At 35.8% G+C, this 25,699-nt stretch overlaps 1 protein-coding gene across 14 annotated transcripts in view; it reads right to left on the bottom strand.

Moving 5' to 3' along the window:
• The window catches only part of MYCBP2 (MYC binding protein 2), a 205,306-nt gene that overhangs the window by 3,807 nt on the left and 175,800 nt on the right, over positions 1 to 25,699 (bottom strand). For 11 of the 14 annotated variants that reach the window (XM_049815912.1, XM_049815906.1, XM_049815907.1 and 8 more), the window contains 18 exons: positions 24,439 to 24,599; positions 23,661 to 23,817; positions 22,778 to 23,002; positions 22,076 to 22,141; positions 19,567 to 19,806; positions 19,331 to 19,429; positions 18,275 to 18,355; positions 16,759 to 17,025; positions 13,632 to 13,915; positions 13,230 to 13,326; positions 10,114 to 10,233; positions 8,269 to 8,370; positions 6,650 to 6,778; positions 4,047 to 4,179; positions 3,674 to 3,777; positions 2,363 to 2,551; positions 1,743 to 1,850; positions 502 to 711 (listed from right to left, as the gene is read on the bottom strand). In XM_049815912.1, coding sequence (XP_049671869.1) covers positions 502 to 711; positions 1,743 to 1,850; positions 2,363 to 2,551; positions 3,674 to 3,777; positions 4,047 to 4,179; positions 6,650 to 6,778; positions 8,269 to 8,370; positions 10,114 to 10,233; positions 13,230 to 13,326; positions 13,632 to 13,915; positions 16,759 to 17,025; positions 18,275 to 18,355; positions 19,331 to 19,429; positions 19,567 to 19,806; positions 22,076 to 22,141; positions 22,778 to 23,002; positions 23,661 to 23,817; positions 24,439 to 24,599 — 2,772 coding nt within the window. Of the gene's footprint in view, positions 1 to 501; positions 712 to 1,742; positions 1,851 to 2,362; positions 2,552 to 3,673; positions 3,778 to 4,046; positions 4,180 to 6,649; positions 6,779 to 8,268; positions 8,371 to 10,113; positions 10,234 to 13,229; positions 13,327 to 13,631; positions 13,916 to 16,758; positions 17,026 to 18,274; positions 18,356 to 19,330; positions 19,430 to 19,566; positions 19,807 to 22,075; positions 22,142 to 22,777; positions 23,003 to 23,660; positions 23,818 to 24,438; positions 24,600 to 25,699 lie in introns of those variants that run through there. The other 3 variants (XM_049815905.1, XM_049815919.1, XM_049815918.1) reach the window with 2 other exon arrangements.

The raw sequence follows: 25,699 nt of genomic DNA, 5'->3' as shown, positions 1-25,699 counted from the left end.
TCTATCAGGCCATTTCCTCTTTCTACTCCTTTTTCATTCTAACACTTCTGCCCCAAAGTCAGTTTACTGCAGTTGCAATGAACTCCCACTTGTGTAAAAGTGATATTTAAGTGGAATCTTAGTAAGGAACTCTCCATATCAAAGAATTAGAATGAAACCTATGTTTATACTGTTTTAATGTTCACGTAAAGTATGAGTTGGAAGTGGGAGGAAGGGATGGCTGGTGTTCTAACACAGTATCATCTGCACAGTCTTGTAAGAGGGCTATCACCTCAACATGCTTTTAGTTTCTGAACTGCTCTGTATATACTTTTGAGCTTTACAGGATAAGACACTATGGACATCTAATTTGTTCAACACTTTTGAAATTATGATTTAACAACAATTTCTCTTCCTGCTTTCCTACTCCACACACAAGATATTAAATATATGTTGCATTCTTTAAGAAATTTTTTGAAACTATAACATAAGTTTAATTTGAGAAAGTACTAATCATCATACCTTTTTGCATTTGTAGCAAACATAATAAGCATATCTGTTCATAGCATAGCCAGCTGGGTCGTTATAAAATCTAACACCCGGTGTTGTGATGGCCTCACTCTTGTGCAACCCTTCATACTCCAGTCTCATTAGTGCTTTTCTCCTTACATCTTCATAGAGTTCTTTGATTGGATCAAGCAAATCCTTTAATACTGTATGATTGATTTTGTTCTGAAAATAAAAAAATGATTAAAATATCTTGCATCTTTATTACAACAGCTGTAAGTATTTTTATTATGGTCAAACAATACAGTGTAACGGATGTCATAAAAACCTAAGAATTGAGGCAATGGACATTTAAAAAAATGGCTGATATAGTATATACTTTGTATGCCACAAAAATAGCAACCAGGAATGCTTCTTATATGGCCTTCTGTTATATGAAATCATCAGCCCTTACAACAGGCTGTAACAACCACAGAGGGATGGTAAAGGGTACATGAAATATTCACCACAGCACAGGAATATTCTGATCGTATGTTTTCTCTAATTTTGGTTCTTTTTGACTTATTGCTCAGCAATTAAGAATAATGACTGACAGTCCTCTATGCCAGCTCTTTATCATTTGATGACCACAAGCTATTGCCATAAACTATCAAAATACAGCATGAAGGAAGAAAGTCAGCATGGAGAATGGCTGACCATTCACAGTTTCATACTCTAGGGTGTTAAGGTGCTCTCCTTCCCAGCAGCTGTCATATGCTTTTGGTTACAGCAATTATGATTTTGTAGAGTACAAGAGGAATTTTTAGTAATTTAAGCTGAACTAAGTACATAGATTCTTCAGCTCTGTCCTCATCCTGAAAACCAAAGCAGCTTTAGAAGAGGTTAGTATAATAGAGAAGCCAAGTTTCCTGCTTCAGACAATGTGCATTAAGATTACTTCTTCCTCTCCTTGCCGTCCCCAAATATTGGAAATTTAGAATCTGATGGTGCCAAGAATAAAACAGCGTTAAGATAATGTCTGCATTATGCTTTCTTTTTAAGAGGACCCTTAATTCAGGGACCAGTAGGGGAAGGTAAAAAGATGCATCAATGATACCCTTTCTTCAGTGACATGAGAAATTAAGGAAACAAGTGATGTATAACTAATTTATATTGTAACAAGCAATATATTATTAAAAAAACCAAAACAAACCAGAAACCAAAGACAGTATAAGTTAACTTTTTTGACCTAGGTAGTAAACACACAGCTCATTTACCTTGCAAATAGGACAGGACATAAACCCGAAAGTTATCCTTGGCCCAAGCCATCTGTTTTCTAGTACTCGCTGACAGCATTGCAAGTGGAAAACGTGGCTGCAGTCCAGCTTTAGAAAAGAATACATGTAAGCGAACACTGAAGTTACATTAACCACTATAATAGAAGTAGTTATTTGCTTTTAAGTGGCAACATGTATAAATTCCAAGATTAATTTATTTTAAATCCTAGAAGACCCCTATTTTCTTCTTAACAAAGAATATAAAATGGTCATTAAAATCATAACCTTTCCACCCCAAAACCACCAGTGGATATAGGAAATATATATGAAGTATATCCACTAATTACCTTAGTTGTTTTTCTCATTATTTTATAAAATATCATATATTTTAATAAAGTAGACACAGCAAACTAAATTGATGCAATCTGCTTTCTTGAAATGGCAGTAACGCCAGACAAAAAGAAAGCTTTTAAAGTACCTTACATATTGTTACAATGTCTGTTTTGAAATTTTTAAAAGAATAATTTGAAGGATTTGGTATTTTAACTTCTCCCACACTTAACATTACCACCATAACACTAATCTCTTAAAAAGGAGGGGGGGGGGGGGAAAGGATAAACCTGGATCGCCGGTGCTGCTGAAAGTGCTTCAGTAAAGCAGATCATGCACATGTCATCAGCATCTTGCTTAAGAGTTGTAGCATTCTTATCACAGCCATGCAAGCATGGCAAACAGTGCTCTTCGTTCTTAACGCCTCCACATGGATGACCACAGGGGTGTGTCTTGCTGCAGGCAATTTTAGCATACTCCTATTAAAAGTAAATAATTAATCTTCTTTTCCCCTCCACTGAACAGTTTGATATAGTGTTGCTTTTTGAAGGATTGCTGGTTTGTGCAATAAACTAAGATGAAAGAATCAAGATTCATGTTGTCTGCTGCTACAGCAGGTACTTGGCAAAACCTGCACATTTTGTGTACTTGAAGTAGAACTGATACCTTAGTTTACTTTTGTTACTCCTGAATAGCAATGGTATAATGAAGCCATAATTTTTAAATTTTAACTTTTAATTTTAATATAGTGAAATATTCTTTAATCCTCCCTGTGTATTTTGTATATTAACTGCCTCATGCATAAATATTGCTTGCCCTGTATTATGGTCTTTAAGATATCTGCAGATTTAGGTCCTTCAGGAAGGGTATGAAGTAACCCACTCTTAAGAACACATTATGAGCTCATCATTAACCAGCATAAAGCACTTTTATATGGAGATGGTATTTTAACCACCTCCAATTCCTATCCCTAGTAAGTAGAAAACTTACCAAAGTTGCACAGAAGCTAACAACAAATTGAACTGAATCAATATAACAATAATATATTCAATAGGCTGAGAGAGAAAAAAAGAAGACAAATTTGTCACACAAACAGAAATAAGCAGGGTGGGATAAGAAACTGGTTAGGATTTGGCCCTCTGCCAATTGTACCTGTACTATAGGGCAAAAACCCACTTAAGACACATGGAAACAGCTGACAAACCTGGCCAAGTCTTAAATGTTCTGTGCTCACAGAATAAGCAGGCTGTTACGCACACTACTTTTATCAAGTCTTCCAGTACACTACACTTTATGTTGATAGTGTATACTGACTTTTTGCTTGGAACAGTGTTGTGAAAACTTGAGATACTTTTGAATAACACAACTACCCAGTATTTTGGTTGACTACTGGTGTTTGTAGCCTGTAGTTAAACTAAACATTTACAAACTCAGAAGTATTTGAATTACAATGTAATAGTCAATATTCAAACCTTTTCATATGAGAGGTCTGATTTAAAATGGATCACAGGGATGAACAAGGATTACTCAAAATAAGGAATTGATACCGCAGTCCCTTCTATTCATGTAATTCATGATCACTGATATTTGTTAATACACACCTGGCAATCTGTATCAGAACAAACACTTCCCACTGCTGATAGTTCTGTTCCACTCCTACATCCACAGAAACGACATGCTTCAGAACTGCTCGTGGTTGGTTTACCTAGGTCCGCAAAAGTAAACAAAACCAAAAATTGTTGTAACAAAACATAAGGGACTGATATTCTAACAACAATCACAGAAAACAACCAGAAAGACAGCAGTACCAAACAGTTAAAAGCATTGCCTAAAGCAGGTGAAAACCTCAACTGTTTTGTGGTTGGTTGTGTTTTTTTTTTGTTTTTTTGTTTTTTTTTTTTTTTTTTGACAAATGCTCATGTAAAAGGTAAAAATAAACAGGATAAAGAGCGAGTAATATGAGTTATGTTTTACCTGTCTGTTCTCTGAACTCCACCATAGCCTTCATAGTTTTAGAATCTGCTAATGCCATCAGCCAGAAAAGTTTGGTCCTACCACAGCCCTCATGGAGATCAACTTTGATAGCTTCTTCTTCTTCTTTGAATACCTGTCAGGTTAACCAAACAGATAATAAATAGGATCTCTATGTTATTTTTGTCACCATCTCTCTGGGTGTTAATCAGATGTTTTATAGATTCTGCAGAGTTTGTCTACTGCAAGCTATTTGGTTTATTATGCATTCCATAATTTGTACATATTGCAGAATGGATAGGTAAAGGCTCGGTGCTTTTAAAAGTAAATATAAACAACACTTGAGCTAACATATCTGTGAAACAATAGTGCAGCAAGGCTAAAAAGAGAGCTGCACAACTTTTTTTTCTAATTTAAAAAATATGGGGCTTGGACTTCATAACTACTATTGAACTCATCCAGTAGACCACAGTATATTAAAAGCACAAGATAACATTAGAAACATCTTCACATAACCATGCTAGTAGTTTATCAAAGCAACATTGATAATTATGGTCTTAATAATATGTACTATATAATAACAATAATATATAAGTGTTTAATACTAATATTTTTTACTTTTACATAGAGCAAATACTTTTGGCTACAATAAGGAAAATATAAAATTTTGCAAAATTCAAAAAATTGCATGAGATCCTTAATGGACAGTCTCTTCTTTTTCTCCCTTCCTAAGTTTTGAAGGCAGTTCTGTTTTCATTCATTTCACCTGCAATGCAATAAAAGTTAGAATTTTCCTGGGTATGGATGTATAGACTCAATTTAACCTTTGTTTTATTTCCTATTAGAATCAGGAAAAAAACCCCAATTGCTTCACAAAGGAGTTGAATAAGCAGGTTGTAGTAACTTACATGCTGTCCTTTCTTGGAGGGAGAGAAAATACATTAAAGAGGTATGTATGACAGAAGTTGGACAAAAACCAAGAAGCTAACAAAAAACTGGAGACAGGGAATGTGACAGAATTTAAAATTTGAGGGAATTAACATGAGAGATGTAGAGGTAAAGGTGGTAAATAAAGAGTATAAGTTTAAACATGCTTTCAGAAGGAAATAGGAAAATCTGAGAAGTAGCTATTTTGGACAGATTAAAGGAGAGATGCGAGGACTTCTTCGAGACAAGAACTTACTTTTTATCAACTGTAATCTGAACAGGCTATATAGGAGAAATCAGAAAAATAAATGAGACTAGACTGTGCTGTGCCATGACAGAAGAGTAGACACGTAAAATCATCATCTTAGGATGACAAAACAGGAAAATTTCTAAGGGGATTGCAAAGATTCTGGCTAAGAAATAGAAGATAACAGATCCACGTGGAACTTCCAAGCTGAGTCTGTGCTGCAAATGCTGAGGCACCAAGAAGACCCGTAGAGTGAAACTCGGTGCCAGTGATCTGAAGTTTACCTGATGTGTGCTCTAGACTAGCTGATCCCTTGCACTGAATGACCATTAGCTGTGTGTCCCTGCATCTATCTTTTTTTGTTGTTTTTAGTTTCACTTGAAAGGAATCCAATTTATGCAATCCAAGGCTGCTCTATAACACAAATCAAAGCATGGTAAGGAGATAAGGAGACCTGCTTCCAAAGCCCATTCCTGATCCTAACTAAAAAGAGAATGTAGATGCACTCTAGGAGAAAGAGAATGATTTCAACTGAATTAACTTTATTAATGAGGTTCATTATTTTAGCCTTTGTACAAACATTAGTCGTCAGAGGAAAAGGGGAAAATAAAAGACCACAAAAACCACAAAGAAAAATAGTGTCAAGAAATGTTCAGTAGTTTCAGAAGTAAAGCCATCTTCAACACTAATTTCAATGAGAAAAAGAAATATTCTGAGGAGAATGTAGTTTCAGGTTTAGAGGTGAAGAGGGTAAAGAGAATAACACAAAAGAACACTAATTAGCAGAGTAAGAAGCAATTTGTAAAAACTCATCTAGGTAAGTCAAAGACAAAAGATGCTTCAATCTTAAAAACAAAACCAAAAGAAATCAGGAAATTTTCAAGCTTATGGATATGACAACCTATTTCACTGTGACGAGACAGTGAGAGCTGGAGGAATACTGAAAAGCAGGAGAAGACTGACATAAAGGAAGCAGTAGGAATATTTGCTGTCAAGTGGTCTTCCTGAATATTAAAAAAATATATATATTAAAAATGAAGGGGTTGACAAGCACTGACTTATATGATAGAGGTAGTAAGGGAGATATAATTTAACAGGAATAAAGAACCAATGTATACTTAAGAAAGTCTATACAGTTCCTAGATTTTCCTAAAAATATGTTCGAAAAAGAGAGAAGAAAGCTGATGTAGCCTAAGAGTTTGAAGTAGGGACAGCTACATGATTTCCCAGTCTTCTTCAAAACATAAAGGACAAGAGAATTTAACTAGAAACAACTAAAAAGAATTAAATGGAAACTTATCTATCCCATCTCAAACATAAAGAAAATACCTTTTCAGATTTGGTTCTTGCTACTGCCCTTTGCTTGTACATTGATTGGGGAAATGCACACAATGTATGCACTGCATACAAAGTGATGTCATGTATACTCTACCTGTCTCTGATGAGTTTTTGTTCGCCGATGGAGATGAAGGAATCGGTCACAATCTGTACACAAATTCCCACAGACATTACACAAAATGATTGCGGCAGTTTCACCATCATCATGGTTATCACACATTGGCTGAAAAAAAAAAAAAATCTCTCTTTATTAAATCCCTCATTTCCTTCCAGCATCTGTTTTTATCCTCCACCACTCATCCCCCCAAAATCAATACAGAGGGATAAAGAGCTTGTTTGGACTATTAATTGCATCTTTAGAATAATCAGTACCTAAACAATCACACCTGGGCACAAAACCCCCCAATTTACGATATCAGTTCTTCTGATATTCTTCATGTTATATTTTGCGCAATGTAGCAAAAATGCGTTTTTCAACAATATAGTTGAGACATCTTTTTCAACTAGTCTGAGAAAAGATTTATGTGGTAACAATAGGTTATGGGTATGTTAACAGAAAAGTTCAGAGATATCAGTACTCAGGTCAGTCAACATGCACGACATTAACCCTTAATTACTTTGATATGTTTACTCAAATATCTAATTGAAGCTGTAGGTCATATATAACTCAGAGAGAATACAGTAGAAGTAACAAACTTCAAAATCCACCATAAAATTAAGTTGCTCTACTGACAATTTTTTAAAAATTCAACACGGTTCTGTTTTGCAGTTCAAAATACCTGTACAAATAGAGTTCAATGACTGACTTTGATTATGCATGTGCATATGTCTGAGTACAAGTTTCCATTGTGCTCCCAGAACATATGGTTTCCATGATATTGCTCATGCAACTTAGAACAGAATCCTTTCAACAGCAGTCCTGGTGGGGGGGACACAGTTCACCTCAACATCTGAATAACCTGGTATAAAGTAGGATTGGGGAATTTCAGGCTGGGTTCAGCAGCTTGTATCCCTGCTTGATGATGTCTTGGCTACTCTTCTGACATTTCCAAAGCTCTACCAAAGTCTCTTGACTCTCTTCATCACCTCAGAAACTTTTGTGTCTTCTTCCTTCTCTCAGCAGAGTTTTAGTCCTTGCTGCTGCTGCAGCACTCTCTCCTGTATTGCCTTTCTGCCTACACTAAGCTGCCTTGGGGGCTTCTTTGTGCTAAGCATCCTCGGTTGCTAGCGGAAAGGCACAATACTCCCTTGTCTCCCACAGGGACCCACCTAACCAAGTTATAAAGAGACCAGCTTCATTATTTTGCTCTTTCCAGGTTCATATTAAAAAATCATAAGCTTTTTGTGATACTGAAAATATAGATGGAAACTTGGATTAATCCATCATAATCCATATTAAATTTGTAAATCCTCTGGGTAAATGGTAGCTTTACTAAATTCAGTTAGAAAGAGTTTCTTTCTCTTTGGGACAATCGCTCTCTACCAAGATGGGGGAGAAGCAGCTAAATTACGGAGAAGAAGTTACTGAGGAACACAAAATAGACTTCATTATGTGACAGAGATCCAGATAGAAAGAAAAAAGCTCCGATGGAGGGTGTTGTATAACTGAGTCAATCTACTCTCAAAAATCCATCCTACAGGTGTTAGGAAGGCCTTGCTCCACCCTGAATACCAGCAGACACAGACACAAAAAGATATGATTTTCAGTCTCACCATCTGTTTCTGTTGTCCATCCTTTCCCATCCATCTTCCTGAGGACAGTCTATCAACATGATCCTGATCAAGTACACAGAGGGATGCTAAGGCCAGCCATAGCTATCGAAAGGCAAGGTAGAATTAAGCGTTTTAGAAATAAAAAAAAAGGAAAAAAATTCCAAACACTAAAAATATAAACTTTGGCAGACAGGAATGTCACTGTTACCTGCTACCTATATCATTGTTAGCTGAAGACTGCCCACACAACGCAAGTTTTTTCTTTTCCAAAAGATGTCAAGCACACAATAAAACTTATTGAACTTTTGGTAACTACCTTGTTTCTTTCAGTTGTATCTCTTTATGGTCACAAACATAGTAGTTAGCACACAAGAGAGAAACAGTGAAGAAAGATCAACCAGAGTATATTATAGAACAAAATGGCAAATACAGACTTGCATATCACTCCCAAACACTACAAGCTTTAGAGGGGAAGAAATTCAAGGACACAGACTTAATAAAAAAAACCAACCCCAAACAACAAAACTTGTAGGTCATTGAGATGGGTTTCCCTTTGTTCTCTCCTCGCTGCATGGGGCATTTGAGATTACCTAGAAAAGCGTTCTGAGCTAACTGTTCTTCAGAGGAAGCTTTTCTCTCTTCCTCTCCACTGACTACAGTGAAAACCTAAAGAGCATAATTTGTCGGTAGGCCTACAACCCAAACTGAAACACACTTGACAGCTGCATTTTGCAATAGTTTTTGATCAAAGGTTTGATTTGAACAAAATGGCTTTAATTGGAAAACTCTACTGCACGCCTCCATGACAGAACTAAGTTCATTCAGAAGGAGAGCTAGGCTGACGTTCAGGGCTCCTCTGAGACCTGATTAAACTAACACAGTGACAGCAGGAGCTGGTGGTACTCTGAGACCGTGTCTTCCAAAGAGCAAGAGAATATATGAGTAAGGGGATGAAATGGATGACTGGCACAGCCTTTTAAGACAGAAAACAACATGAGTGTCAAATGTTTGTAACCACTACAAACTTGTTCTTTTACATGTAATTATTATGCTTGAAAAGCCCAAATCTGTACTCCCTAAGATGGCAGGAATGTCATAATTTACAAGTATGCTTTTCATGGTATTTCAAGCAATCTATTAAGGTTAAGTTAGTCCAAGTTTCTATAAGAGAGTCATGGAAGAAGTAAAGACAGAGAAAAAAACCAACACTCCAGGTAAATAATAAAGGGCTCAGCAAATGATTTTTCATTTTGAGACTAAAACACAGGTGAAGCCTAGCTTAGTTGTCCTAGAGAATGTTTGTTACTGAGTGTTTTCATAATAGCCTTGAGATATGGCAGCTGATGACCTAGAAGTCAAACCACTTAAAATAATCATGCAGAGAGCTGGAAAAAGACAGCTGATACATATTGTGCAACCTTCCACACAGATGATCTCATAAATTTAGTAAAAGGCAATTATCACAAACTTAAAGCAGAGTTACCTCAAGGATAACCCCAAATGTATAAGCATAACACTTTTTCTTCATTACTTGGGAGGTACCCAAGGTAGATATTTAATTAAAATTAATTTTTTACTGGTGTATTTCTGCCACAAAGAAGAAAACCCAGTCTGCTGGGACAGAGAAAGCAAGACTTTTATTAGGACAAACGGTTATTGCCTTAGTTAGGATACCTGTCCATTATGCACACAGCTAGATTTGGAGAGTATAAACTGTATACTGTATGCACTGTTTCCTGAAACAACCTGTATAAGGAAGTTTTTTCTAAAATATAGGAAAACTCTTGGATGGGCTTCTACTGCGTGTTTACAATGAACTAATGTTAAGTTCAGTAAAGTTCTTACTCTGGTTGTTGCAATGCACCTCACTGGTGATCTGTATTCTTCTTCCATTTTGGTCAGAGCTATGATGGTTTCAGCAATAGCATTCTTTGTCACACGGGACCAAGCTTCTGACAGATGACCCTGTTAAAGAGGAAACTCAATTTATTACAGCTTTTATTAATATTAAGAACAACTAAAACCGTAATTAGAGGTGCTACAAGCAACATCAGGTTGGGATCTCAGGTTAGAATAGAAAAAGAGGAAGTCAGGGATGACTGACAAATCAGGTGTTTTCAAATCAGACAGATCTGGTAAAAATTAGCTCTCAAATAGGTGACTGAGGTAGTCTCTCAGCAACTATTGGAACAACTAACTCAGAATAGGTACAGGGCATGTGATCTGAAGAATGAAAGGGCATATTCCTAAAGCCCTGCCTGGAGAAAGAAAGATGTAGAGCTGGAGCACAAGTAAGTGACTGTGAAAAACACACAGGTTACAGTGGGTTCCTAAAGAAATCAGCTTCACTTGCCTAGCTCGGCTTTCCTGAATACTCTCCACTGTTTCTATATTTGAAAGAAATAAAGAGGAGTACACAGAAAACATCAGAACTATAGCATACTTTCCAAACCAACCTTAAAGATTCTGAGCCTATGGCACTGGCTCACGCCCTAAAGTTTCCGATTCGGTGACTGCTGAATCCTTAAATTCTTAATGTAATCTCTAAATTTCTAAACCTCAAGCTAAAGGTGACAGAAGTCATTGAGACTCACTGGACTCTAAAAAGGAAACTACAGTGGCTAACTCAAGTGTAGGTACCTACACATTGCAAATGTTGAAAAAGTGAAAGGAATCACATTTGTAACTCTTATAAATTGGCTACTAAGACTGAAGTGATAACTAGCAGCTCTAAAAAGCCTCAAAGAAAAGTTTTGAAACTAGGACCACTCTGTCCTGGTTTCAGCGGGGATAGAGTTAACTGTCTTCCTAGTAGCTGGTACAGTGCTATGTTTTGAGTTCAGTATGCGAAGAATGTTGATAACGCTGATGTTCTCAGTTGTTGCCAAGTAATGTTTAGACTGAAGTCAAGGATTTTTCAGCTTCTCAAGCCCAGCCAGCGAGAAAGCTGGAGGGGCACAAGGAGTTGGCACAGGACGGAGTGAGGGGAGCTGACCCAAACTGGCCAACGGGGTATTCCATACCATGGGACGTCACATCTAGTATAGGAACTGGGGGGAGTGGGGGCGGGGGGAATCGCCGCTCAGGGACTAACTGGGTGCCGATCGGTGGGTGGTGAGCAATTGCACTGCACCTCATTTGTATATTCCAATCCTTTTATTATTGCTGTTGTCATTTTATTAGTGTGATCGTTATCGTTATTAGTTTCTTCTTTTCTGTCCTATTAAACCGTTCTTATCTCAACCCAGGAGTTTTACTTTTTTTCCCGATTTTCTCCCCCATCCCACTGCGGGGGGAGTGAGCGAGTGGCTGTGTGGTGCTTAGTTGCTGGCTGGGGTTAAAGCACGACACCCTCTATTCCTCCACCCTCTTTTGGGTAACAGGGCCAACTCCCCAAACAAGTTCTGAGCATGCCTAAGCCACAGAGGACCCTTACAAAACGTAATAAAGAAATGTTATTACTGCCACCATTGACTGGCCTCAGTCAGGTCTCCCTCACCTAGAATGAAAAGGAATAAAGTTCAGATCTCTTCTTCATAAAGGAGGAGAGGAGGGTCCTTATTGTTCAGCTACTGAATACGTTAAACTCAGTCCCAATTGTTCCTTAAGGGCTGCTACACTTTTAAGTAAGCAATTCAGAATCTACTGAAAGAGGGATTTATATCCACGTCTCAGAGGACTACATTTTATCTGACTGACTTGATCCCTTTCTTTTTTGTAATAAATAGTTACGTATTCCTTCCAAGTAGAATGGCTTGCACAAGAGAATTCAAGACCCACACATCAGTATACCCAACAGCCAACACTATTGGAAAACTATATGGAGCCTAGCATACTTTGGATATGCATACAAGTTGCCATATCTGACTCCAGAGCTTTAAGAACTTTCCTAGAAACTTCTGCAATGGTTTTGGAGAACCAGGTATTAGCAAATGGAACAGTTTCATGGGTGAAGGGCTTGAATAGCTAGAGGAGCTGCTTAGACAAAAATAAAAGCATCTGATTCTAGTCAGCCAGCCATTTTCTGTTTCTACTAATCTCTTTCTTTTATTCCTGGCAAAAGGTTTCTGCTCCGCTTAGTTTTAATCAGCTGTTCATTAAGGGACAGGCTCACCCATCATCATGGGAGCCAGCATCCCATAGAACAAGGACCACAGAGTTTGCTTCAAAAGACTTGAGCAGGACTATTTAAAAATACTGCAGAAGAGACTCCACTGTTTCCCTGATGTTTTCCCATTTACCCAAAACATACTTACCAACAATGGCTACAAATGATACTGGCAATAACCCTTAAAAAAATAAACCTTGAACAAATTACTGGTCCCCCTCCCCAATTCATTCCCAATATGTTGCATCTCATACGCTGAAAAAAGTACGGTGCCTGAGAAAACTATATAGACATATACATACAGGGGGCACCACGTTAATCCTTGCATTTACTATCTTCTAACTACTTGTCTTTGCAACTGCTATTTTTTTGGTCCTAGTTTTTATATGCAATTTCCTAAAATGCTGATAAAGTAAGCAGAAACAAAAATCCATCATGTGGAATCACGGTGGTACCTACTACAGACCTTTCCCCGCTAGTCACTGCAGCAACTGAAGCAAAGACTAGAGTGATCGTTTTATGCATGGACCAGCAATACTGAGGGATGAGACACACTTTAATTGTAACTCTTAACTAAAGATGAATTGTGAGATTCTGAAATCTTGTTGTCAGAATCAACAGTAGCAACTGCAGAGAATTCCCATTGAGCTTCAGCAACTTTGAGAAGGGATCTCCTTAATCTAAGCACTGTGAATCATTTAGATAGAAGACTATACCTTTTTCTTCTCGAGACCAACTTACATTTAACAGCTCAACCCAACACTAACTGTAATAGAAAGTAATGAAAAAAAGTACTCTTCATTATCAGAAATATTTTAATATCCTCAGAAATATTTTAAGGATAGAAACTTACTGCTGCCATGTCTTTAATGAGTTTAATAATGATCTCTGAAATTTGTGTAGGTGTTGAACCCTTCATCCACCAATGGCTTTCACCTCGCCGAATGTAGCTGTAAAAGACATATGGAAATATATGAAATTAATCCAAGCAATTAGATACTATTTGTCAAAATCCACCACAAATTAATAGCGCACATATTCAGCATATAGGAGGTTGTGGTGTTTTGGTTTGTTGGTTTGTTGTTTTTTTTTTTCCCCTAAATCAATCTCACTAATAACATGACTCATACTGTCAAAGTGTCATACAATTTTCTGTTTATAAAACAAAGATTATAAAAGACAATATAACTGACTTCAAAGAATATAATTATTTTGTGCCTTTAGCTTGAGATTGTATACATTTTTTTAAACGAACCTGGAATTGAAGATCATTGGAAGTGTGACTGTAGTAACTCCTTTGCCTGCAGTAGTGCCAGCTGTCCCTGTTATAGTAGTTCCTTTGGCTTTTAGCTGTACAGTGAGAGCTTTGGCAATGCATCCCAAAAACATGTCTAAGATACCTAGTTTATTCCAGTCTCCTTTTTCTGTTGAGTGAATGATATCACTTATATCTGCTGGTGGAAGAGACTTCACTCCTATAATACTAGCCAGGCGACTAGGGGTTACCTCTGGCAAAACACGTCTTAGTAATGATGTTACCTGGAGAAAAAATCAGAACACCGCAATTATTACCAAGAGAGCTGGAGCTCTCAAGCAAAATCAAATAAAGGCTTTCTTCTTCACAAGTTATTTCAGTAAGAAGGACTGAACCTACTTTCTGTACTTAAATCATACCTGTAAGAAATTCTGTAAAATTTCTATCTTTCTTTGAAGGGTTTATTAATATGCCCAGCGAGCCAAGGCCAAAGAGTCCAGAACCAATCTTACTCAAACAATACTTAGTCTTCATATAATAATAAAAATATGCTTGGTACTGGACTTACGATAACAGCGATAGGGATGTTTGTACAACTCTGCTTTGCGTGCACTTTACAGTCATGTTACCCACTTTGCATATAATATTTAGATATAATCTTTAGATGTCACTTTAGACTTCTGAAAACAGAGTACTTGCCCTGAGGTACTGAGAATCATGACACTCTTTTCCCCTTCCTTTAATTTTCCTTGTGATATACTAACTGGAATTTTTTGAAAAGGAAATCTGTGCCAATTGCTCTGGATCTAACAGAAGCTGTCTTGAAATAACATGCTTCAACCTTACCAGCTGGTGGAACTGGGGTTGAAATTGGTTATATCATGCAAAGTTTGGTCCAAATCAGGATGTATGAAAGCTTAAGGAGTTAACATTTCATATCTAATTTCTCAAGCCTTCAATGTTTTCTTGAAAAACTTTACATTTTAAGGAGAAAAAACAGTATTTTGCTTATCTGCAATATATCAGAATTACTAAGTGGGGCAATATCTGCCCCCAGGCAAGTTGAGATGTGACATTGTAAAAGTTCAGAAAAATTGGAAAAGTAGAGAGTATGAGACATAACTTCTAAAACAGGAACTGAAAATTCACCTAGAGAAGGGATACCAGCTAGCAACAACAAGCTAGTGCATTAACTGTACTAAAGCAAATGTTTTATATGTCTATATATTTATATCATGTGCAAATAAATACACATATACTCAGACAACATTCAAGTTCAGAAAGAAACAGATATTAGAGCTCTACCTGAGGATACCAAGAGTAGAAAGGAATTGTCTAGTTCCATACTACTACACTCATAGCCTGAGTGTAAACAAAGATGCTAAGGACTCATGCCAGATGAGTAACAGATGCTGCTAATTAAAAACCTTTCATTTTACCTATATGGGCTATATGGGCATTATATATGCATAATATGAAATACCCAAACAATACTGGAATTTTAGGTCCTGTCCATTTGACAGACATTTCAACCGTGCTCTACTCGTTCAAAGTCTAATCTCAACCAATGAAGCCTCTGCTTCATCTGTTACGCTGTTTTAGCAAGACAGTCATTAGATATATCATAATTCTAGCTGCCACTGTGCCTCAAGGTCAAATACAATATTAAAAGGGAAAAAATTAATTATGGTCTCCTCAAATCATGCAAATATTTACCAATATTTGGAGTATATGCAGTGCATATAGACAGGGGTAACCGTGTAGCACTCTCAGACCCTTTCCCCACAATGAAGGGGCACAAGATCTTACTAAAAATAAGCAGTCACTTCACTAGCTTCCTTCCACACCTAAAACCATAAGAATTCTGTATAAAAAGCAGTTATCTGCAACAAATAAAGGAACTAGCTTTTAAACTTCATACATTTGAGAAATGGGAAATTAACAGCTTTAATATTTAAAAGAAGCATCTCTTGTTCTTGCAGTTATATATAATAATTCTGGATGATGATGTCCTTTATAAATAAAGTAGATAAATGCAATACATGAACTTTAAGAAGTCTCCTTTTTGGAATGTAATACATAACACTGGTCTAAATTTAAGTACTAGCAGTCACAAGGCAGTGCCAACTTCAGAATCTGAACTTTCATCTTAAAAAAAGAGATTTCTTAGTCATTGCAACAGAAAGGAAATACCTGACAAACTGAACATACATGACAGGACATGAATGAATCTGTTGAAAACATGAATGACTGGGCTACTGTGAAGTAAGATTCATTGAATACTATGAAGTTCAGATTCACTGAAGAATCCTTCGCAACATCGCTCCAAAAATGAAGGCCGTGTGTTTACATAAAAGACCCCCATTAGGGCACACAAAATGACTAATTGCTCTTCTGCATCCTACTTCATTTCAGCAACAACCCCTGCCAAACAAAACGTACATCCCTTTGCTATATGGCTTGAGAAAGCGCTTTATCCTGCTCTATTCAAGAGTAAGGACAAGAAAGGTAAAGAGTGATATTACTCAAAGGTATTTCAGAATAGTTTGCTGATTTAGGTTCATGATGACATAAGTGTTAATTAAGCAATTTTGAGTTCTTATACCTCAGTTCTACTTCTTGGAGTCAAAGCATTACAAACTTACTCAAAAGTGAGTTTGTTTTAATTTCATAACTGTAACCTTCATTGTGTTCAACATTGTGCCTCCTACAAAAAGTTTTATAGAGTCAAATTGTGGTGGTGCTGGAGTATATATGTATTTATATATCAAAAACATAAATCTTTATCACTTTAACCCCATTCAAAAACCAGGAAAAAACCCCTAAACCTCATACTTAAATTCCAAAAAGAGATTCTGTAATTTGTTTTTAAACGTTCATAAATTTCTATTTGCCCTCTCCTCATGACTGCAATAACAAAATGAGTTGCTTTATTTACAGTTATTGCCTATGTAGAATATAGGGATGATCCGAGTATGATTGGAAAAGCGTTTTTTGAAGTGAAAACACAAAATTACATTTCACCAAAAAAGAAGTTCAAATACATATTACACTATCACACACACAATTATAGGATTCTAAAGACTTTTTTCTTGGAAAACCAAGATAAGGCACAGTTAGCACTCACCTGTCTCTGCACCCTGGGAGAAGCAGTGTGTAGTAATGAGAAGAGATCCTGAAGCAGAGTCAGCTGCTGAGCCAGATACTGCCGGCCTACATTGGAACCGCTCAGTGCCAGAACCATTGATAGCAGCTCAAAGCAATAAGCGTCAGAAGAAGCATCTTCATCATTAGGCTGCGAGTTGGCGTTCTCTTTGCTAGAGATGGCATGCTCCCATTCTTCACGCACACGCGTTGCTTCCATTCGTATGGCCTGGACTATGTGAGCACATACCTATCGGAACAGGATCCAAATACATAGTAACTCTTAAAAACTTTTAGAAAGTGAAAGAGATTGTGGTTTATGTACCTTCAGAGCTATGACTAAAATGGCAAGCCTGTGAAATTTGGCCTGTGCTTAAATTACTTGTCAACATAAATTCGAATGAAAAATAAAATTTAGGGTTAAATTTATAGTAAAGATCGGGTAAAATTCTTTAGAATTAAGATTTAGATTTAATACTGCATTTGCTCAGCTTCATTCTGGAAAACTTCATTGAAATACATCTTTTTTTAATTGTAGTTCCTGCCTTTTAATTTGCTTTTTACACAGAATTCAGATTAAAAAACACACACACAAAAAGCCCCAAAGAAATACATTTACTCAACACCCACAAAAGAAAAGGACTTAAAGACTTAGTCTCATTTAGTTTACTATTCGAGAAGCTTAAAAAATTTTAGAAACCATGTTTTCATTTTACCAATAGCATGTTAAAAAGCATATTTAAGAGATTTTAAAGTTTGCTAAGATGGGTGTCAAAAAGTAGATTCTGCGTGACTTACTAATCTGACAAACTTCGAAATGAATCTAATAGCTCTTGTATTACTGTGAAAATCTTTACGGCAATGTTTGTCTTGTGATAGGTGTAATAGAGGTAATATAAAAGATGCTTTAGTTGGTGTATTTAAAAAAGTAAGTATGCAAAAGGAAAAGAAAAAACATACTCTGACTACTGCATTGTGTTAAGAAAAACAAAGATAAGTAAGAAAACCACAGACCCAAACTTTCCTTGATTGCAGGAAAAAGTAATTTAAGAATATACACTGGTTACTTTTTTAGGATTAAATTTTATTAAACCTAAATACTTCTTGATGACAGAAAAGGGGAGAAAAAATGTGCAAAACTAAGAATCTAAACTCTGTCACTGAATCTCTCCTAGAAATTTGAGTCTACTATTGTGCTAATATTATCAGCAAACATGAATAAGTACCATTTACAACTCAATTCTAAAACTTTTCTTTTTAAATTGAGTCTAATAGGATATAGTTTTTTATCCTACTAAAATGGATTTTTTCAGTGTCAGTGCAGATTTTTCACATAAAATGCACACACATATTATTTAAAACGTAAACCAAAATTTGATTATAAAGAACAATAGAAGAATTGAAAGCGTCAAGTAAAAGATACTGCATTCACTGAAAATGAGCATATTTATTACAACACACAAACATTTAATCCTCAAAGCATTTCAGAATGAACAAACCTGCTTCTGCAAATTTGTCAGTTTGCTCCGGCTGAATATGATCCCTACCATGTGCTCCTTCAGGTCTGCATCTGATGTTGCCTTCATAAAAAGTATATTGAATATTAGATGAAGAGTTTCAAGAACATTTCCTCATTACTGTAGCAAGTAACATGGAATATCAACAAACTTTGTTCTAAAAGTTTGTAGCTTTTTGTTACAGAGAAATAAGTTGTATAAGGAAGATCAATTGAACTATGGTTAATAAATACCTCTTAGATGTATTTACTTTCTTTTTATAAGAGGAAATTTGAGCAGGAAATAAACGAAAATAATCAATAAGCAAAACAAATTAAGCATAATTATCCGAGATTCAGCCTTTTCACATAACTTAATACAATCATTGATTAAGCCTTTGTAAAGCAGTGCATGGAATATACTTTTCAGTTTATATATTGCACAATAAAAGAAACAGGGAATGCACAATTAAGTTACCACACAGCACGTGTGAGAAAAATACGCTTTTACAAAATGAGTAATTCAGTCATGGAACTTATGGCCACAAGATACTGGGTAGAGCAAAACCATATATCATCTGAAAAACAAAATTACTTTCATTGAGGACAGTCCAATCCTGGCTATTAAACATGATAGTTCAGATACATTGACCTGTTCAGGAACAATCCTTGCTGGAAGACAGGAGAGTGTACTAGGTAAAAGGATACTAGTGTGGTTTCTTAATACTTTTTCTCTAAACATCAACAGAGCCCCTCTTAAGGCACAAGATAACAGGCAAGAAGGACTTTCAGGTTGACCATTACTGCAGGTGTTAAGTACTTCTGTAATTGGAGGCATAATTTGTGCCACTACTGCTATGATGTTTCCATTAAATGCATATGCTCAAATTACAATTTGCTAATAAAAAAATCAATGATAATTTTTAAAAATTAAGCAATTGTGACATTTTGCTTCTGTTTCGATCTGAAAATTATGTAGCGTAAGACATAGGACAAATACTGAAAATCATCCTGGATCAATTTTTCAGCAAAGTATTATTGATAGAATACAAATAAATACATTGTGTACTTTTTCTTCTCCTTCTGGGGAAGACAACAGTGCTTTTTCTTCTTGCTCTGGGGTTGGCTCAGCATCTCCAGAGATGAGTTTTCCAAATACCTGGAAGAAAGACAGTGACAGTTAGCTTATCTCAAAGACAAACTTGTGCAGACGTGACATTTTACAATAAAGCATAAAGCATTGAAAGTCTACGATTTATAGTAACTTTCACCATATAACACATCATTAAACCCCACCTGGGATGTAATAAGTCGGAATACTCGCAGCGTCTCAGATTCACAGTTTCTTTGTTGAGCTACACTTGCAGAAATCTGGCCTGCTATTTTAATGCTTTCACCATCTTTCCATCCAAGAATTTTCACTTGTCGAACTCTTAGTGTGTTCTCTGGACCCTTCAATTCAATTTTGATGATGTGATTATCACCCCCAGGAAGTTCACTTGTTACCCAGCCGATATGTCTTGAATCCAAGTCTACCTATTAAACAGGAATATAAAGATGGGAACTGACAGTACATCAAACAAAAAGTCGCCTACCTCTAAACCAAACCCATCATGTATCACTGAAACCAATACAGTGTTTGCTATGAAATTTTCATCCTAAGCAGTAAGACGATCAAGTTTAATTATAAAAATATTCAACTTCATGAATTCAGATAAAAAAATTCTCAAATTTTAAAAAATGACATAGAGCCATTTATTTTGTCTTTAAAGCTTATTAGAAATAGTTCCCTATCTATCCCTTTTATCCTCTAAGCAACAGTTCAGATATTCAAAAAACCACTTTGAATTAGTATTTGCTCACTACTTTCAATTAAAAAAAAAGAAAAAGAAACAGCCACCATAATTTAACTGAAAATTTAACACACAATTATCAGTAGTTATTTCATCCCCATTTACAAATCCCTGCCAAAGAAATTGTAACTCTGTGGAAGTCAATGTCTGATATCCTTATCAAGAAATGCAGGACTTAATACCTGTAAAAAAGACAGACGAGTTGTATCAAATTAAGTTTATTTAAAAATAAATACGGTTAAAAAAAAGAACGAAGATGTTATATGATTTAAACTGTGATGTCACTACTGGAAGCCAAAACCCGATAGGGTGCAGTGCCTCACATCATTTGCCAGAGCAACCCCAGTGGGCCCCAGTTACACTGGGACCTGAGCTAATGAGCCCTCTCTCATATCCATAGGCTCATTTATAATCAAGCTAATATTGGTTCTTTCCCATTTCTACGCTAATTCTCAGTGTCTGCACTGAACTGTGCTGCAGCAGACAATGACTTTTTTTTTAGAATACCACGAGACAGGGTATGCATCAGTTAGCATATAGCACATGGGTGTGTCTGAAGATAAAAAAAAAACACTGTTGGAGAAGTGTCAGAGGACTGTTCAGCAAAGAGGGAGCAAAGCTGAACCAAGTCCCGTCTGTCTTCTGGGAGTGAACCATGCCTGGAAAAATGCCTGGGCACTGTGTTTGAGCAGACAGAAACAAGGCCAGGCAGCAAGCTCACCAGCTGTACGAATGAGTGCAGCGCCTGAGCTCTGCCATCGCCTTCTTTTATTTAGCTGGATAGCCAGGCATATCAAGTTAGTCTTCTCACAAAAAAAAGAATTCTCCAAGAGGGGTGTGCGTGTCCATTTTCTCTCTACATTATACATACTCACAGAGAAATACACACACAAACTTTGTGTCTATCTACGTATATACACACACTTCACTGTTTAGTATGAGCCCACTGTACCAAAGTTTTGTTTATTCTGATTTGTAACATCTTTCGGAGCTGTATCTTTGCCTTAAATGCTCTCTGAGGATAAGAGGTAGAGAAAAGCAAACTATCTCTCTGTAGTAAGGTAATGCTTCTTCCTGAATAAATTTACCACTGACTGTCAATAATCCAAGTAATAAAGTTTTGAGCCCCAAATGGTTAACTGCCTGCTTGAAACCTTAAATATCTTTGATGGGTCACACCAGTGTCAAAATACAAAACATTGTTCTCTGTGTAAAAAACATACATCTACCATTTGGCTTAGCAACAGAAGTATAAAGACTGAATACCATTCTGAACTTGAGTCTCTGGACATAAGTCTTCAGCTACCTGAAGTTGAGAACTAAAATAGCAGGGTAAAATGTATGCTATAAATGTGTATTAGACCATGTAATGAAAAAAACTCATGTTGAAGGTAAATGATTTATTTTCTCCTTTCTCATGGTGTTCTACTTCTGCTAACTCTTAAGCTGCATTTCTCTAATGAAAAATGATTCCATGAAGCAGATAAAAGACAATGACACTGCAGCACTAAGAAGCTAGGCATCAGAATATCTAACAATGCGTAACACTACTTAATGCAATTACTTCAGGTATATTCAGATATAAGTACCCTAAACCAAATCAAACAGCTTGTTGGATCTTATATAATGCACTCTAAACAGTCTTTTCTGGAAACTTTCTACATGATCACTTATCCTTTCAGCTGTTGTAATTGGAAAAAAAATAATCTAGGAACATTTTATATTATCCTGTTCTGTTTCAGTATAAGAGTAAAAGCTTGATCAATATTCAGTATATATGATTGAATTCTGTCATTAATAATACAGTATTTTCCAAGAATATTATAATGCCTGATATTTGTAAAATAATCTACCTACCATGTGAAATGGAAGCTATTGGCTTAGAAAAATCTCTGCTATATGCAGCCAAAAAATGATGGCAATTTTTCAATGTTGACTGTTAAAATGTTTACCTGCTTTATTCTGCAGAGATCTTCTACTGCCTTGCCAGTTAGAAAGGTCATTGAAGTCACTTTGTTCTGCAACAGACAAGCAAAATAAGAACAAAACACTTCAACCAAGGATGATTCTGTCTATTTCTTCCATATTAGGACAGTATATACATAAAAGAGAGACAAGTCGTTTCATTACCAAAAAAAATTTAAAAAGTGATCAAAACCAAGGACAAAGAATTCCAAAGCACAGCTCTGAAAAAAAAATACATAATTTGCTCCTTGTATTAAAAGCTGTAGTTGAAATAAAAATATATTTATAACATTACTGTACAGATCAATAAATACAAATGCACTAACTCCAGAAAATAGTTCAGATTTTATGAAAACTCCTTATTTGAATGCTTTTACAGAAATCATGAGCAGGAAAAGTAACTTATGAAATAATTAAATGCTTGAAAATGCATTGGAAATTGAACATGGCACTGAGAATTAAGTTACCCCGTCTTAAGTTCATGCAAACTGCAAATTTAGTTAGATTGGTCTGATCATATCAAGTACTGCTTTCAAAACCACAGGAATTAGAAACTTTACTTTGAAATGTGAGCTTCTGAATCAGAATTACAAACTGAACTGGACAAAGAAAATAGTCATTCTTGATTGATAAATATAAACAACTTTGACTATGCACCTTCAATGAGACACATTTAGTTTTCCTCTTACCCCAAGATCTCTGGAATTGTCTACATGAACACACACATAACGTGCATTGATTCCTTTTACACAGTTAATTGTGATGTTTTTAGTTTTGTTTTTATCTTCATCTCCTGACTCCCAGAACGTTTCTGTAGACCCATCTGTTAAACTACCAATCATGGCAGGTCGGCTTGATGTTTTAATGTCAACAATGCTGGTTAGGTCTTTTAGACAAACCACTATACACAGTTCCTGTGAAAACAAATGTAAATACTTAAAATATCTGAAAGTAAGCCCAAATACAGGCATTATTTACAATTTTTAAAACCATACAGACATTTCTGTTCTGAGGAACATGTTCTCTGAATTAAAGAAAAAATTTGTCATTTATTGGTTCAAATTATTCAGACCTTTAAACCAAAAGAAATATGAATAGCTAACAGCTAAATATATTAGTAAATGGCTAAATGTATTAATAAATGGATAAAAACACTTTAAAGATATTTATCAGGAGTACTAATTTGTGCTCCTGAGAATAACAAAAGGAAAACCAAAAGATATAAGCAAGTACCAACTGGAAGTACACAGCATTTAAAAAATGAACTAACTCAATAAACCAAATTAATTAACTAAATGAACTATGAGAGATCCCCAAACACTTTACTTGCAAACAAGCACTTACAAGCACTGCTTCAAAATTTAGGTTTGAGTGATATACAGGTTAAGGGTCAATATTTGAACCTCTAAAGCTACATATAAGAACCTGAATATCAGCAACAAGATCCCAAACTGAGATACATTCAAGGAAACATGACATTGCAATAAAGAATGTTTTAATTCAAACAGAATGATCAGAGGAAGTACAGGGTGTTCACAATTGATCTCTGCTTCTGAGAGGTGTAATACTTGCCTGATTCATCACTTCAAAACCAGACTGAACACTGATACTAAAACTCTCTTCACTATCTCCATCATCAGATTTAGACAGAATATTGTTGATATGATGAAAAACATTGCTCTGGTGCAGGAATTGGTGATCAGATTGTTTGAATTTGAGACTCCAGCACCTGAAAACACATTTAGGGCACTTTGAAATTTTGAATATTGTTGAAAAGACATAACTGACCAGTGAAACTATTAATTACATTTTTGGTTCTTAAAATACTTTCTATAAACTTTTAACTTCAAATTTTTGCAGCATCTTAAGTGTTTCTATGCATCATTTTAAGGAAGGCAGGAGTAAACTTTTCTTAGAAATTTAACAGTGACTAGAATGATTATTAATAAATCCTTATCTTTGAGACAAGATACACAGGAAAAATTTCAAAGCGTTTAAGGATACTATTCAGACGACAGATTTCTAAGCAAAAGGTATTATGCTACCATGCACATACACACAGATACTACTGTATTATTCAATAATATGTGGGTTTTTTTTCACAGTGGAAACAGTACAGAATTTAAGAGCAAATACATTTTTCTCTATAAAGGCTTTTGGACTATTATTTATATGTATAAACATGTATACATCTTTTACATAGAACTTTCCTATGCATAAGGATAGACATGCTCCTTTTCACACAAGCATATAAAGTTATTTCAAGCTTCCTATCTACACTGCAAAATCTTTTCACCTATAATGTTACAATGTTTACAGCCTTTTAAGAATTTTCTTAATTTATGCTCACCTTAAGGCCATTTGCTGTAATGCACTACCACTCGGAAGAGACATCATAAGATCAGAGATTGTCTGAAGAAGGCGATGAAAAGTGTGGGGTAATGGGTGAGCTGCTTCACCAGCAATCACAATATCTGACAGAGGATGTTCACATACTCTTGTGTCTTTTTCCTAAGATGTAAAGCAATTTGTATGTTCTTAACAGACTTTCAGAGAAAAAAGGTTAAATAAATAGAAATAAAAACATTTATGATACTTGGTTTAAGACTAACTGCAACAATCCTATAATGAATGTGAACTTCAAAGCAGCTCTTCTCAGAAAATTTTTACAATAACAAGCTATACATGAACACCAAACAAGGAATTCAGAAAGTATACTGTATACTACCACATATTTCTCATGATTTAAAGATGTGGAAAAATTACACTGCAATAAATTGAAAACAAAAATCAAACTAGAAAAAAAGAAGATATTCCAGCTGTTAATAACAACTTTTTTTGAGCAGCAAAACCCAGCCATAACAAACTTGCTAATTAAACTAAGGTTTCCACTGCTTTTTCATTAGAGCTGTGAAAATAATGATTTAGTTAAGGTGTGTCAGTATCAGAATGGCTGTGCATTGGGAGCCAAGTTCCACTAGGCAGTGGGTACAAAGGCAGTGGCAGAAGACCAGAGGGTAGGGGCCATCGAGGTGTATTATGGGGAAGAGTAGTAGAGAAAGAAAAGGAGGTTCTGATACCCTGTTTCAGAAGACAGGACTCATCTATGAAGGATACGAACTGTTTTCTTTGATTCTTTTTTAAAAGAAAATCTGATTCTGCTTGAACCACAGAACCCAGCTGCATGCCCCCTACATACTGACATCCAAAGCCAGATTCAGACTTACTATTTTAAACCTATTAAACTGTCTATGTATATTCTTGTAAGTAGATTTCCCATGGATCTCGACTGCTTGAATGCCTAGAAATTCTATGGTATTATTTGAAATTAATTTTAGGCACATACTTACCTAGACAAGAATCATCAAACCAGACATTTCTCTGTGTTTTCCTGGAGGGTGTAATATGGTAAAGTGTACTCGGCATATGAAGCAGGAAGCGTGAGATTGAACTCTACACTAAGTATAACCAATCCAGAAAAAAATCAAAGCCTAGGTATTCCCCTACCTCCAAGGATCCTATCTACACAGAGAGCATCCTGCTCCCCCATCTCCTCTGCAGCTTAGTAATTTTTGCATTTTGTTTCACTTTAGCCAGGACATTGCCTTTGA

Source organism: Accipiter gentilis, chromosome 13 (genome assembly GCF_929443795.1).
Source record: "Accipiter gentilis chromosome 13, bAccGen1.1, whole genome shotgun sequence".
Taxonomy (NCBI): domain Eukaryota; kingdom Metazoa; phylum Chordata; class Aves; order Accipitriformes; family Accipitridae; genus Astur; species Astur gentilis.
This window is presented reverse-complemented; position numbering and strand designations above follow the sequence as displayed.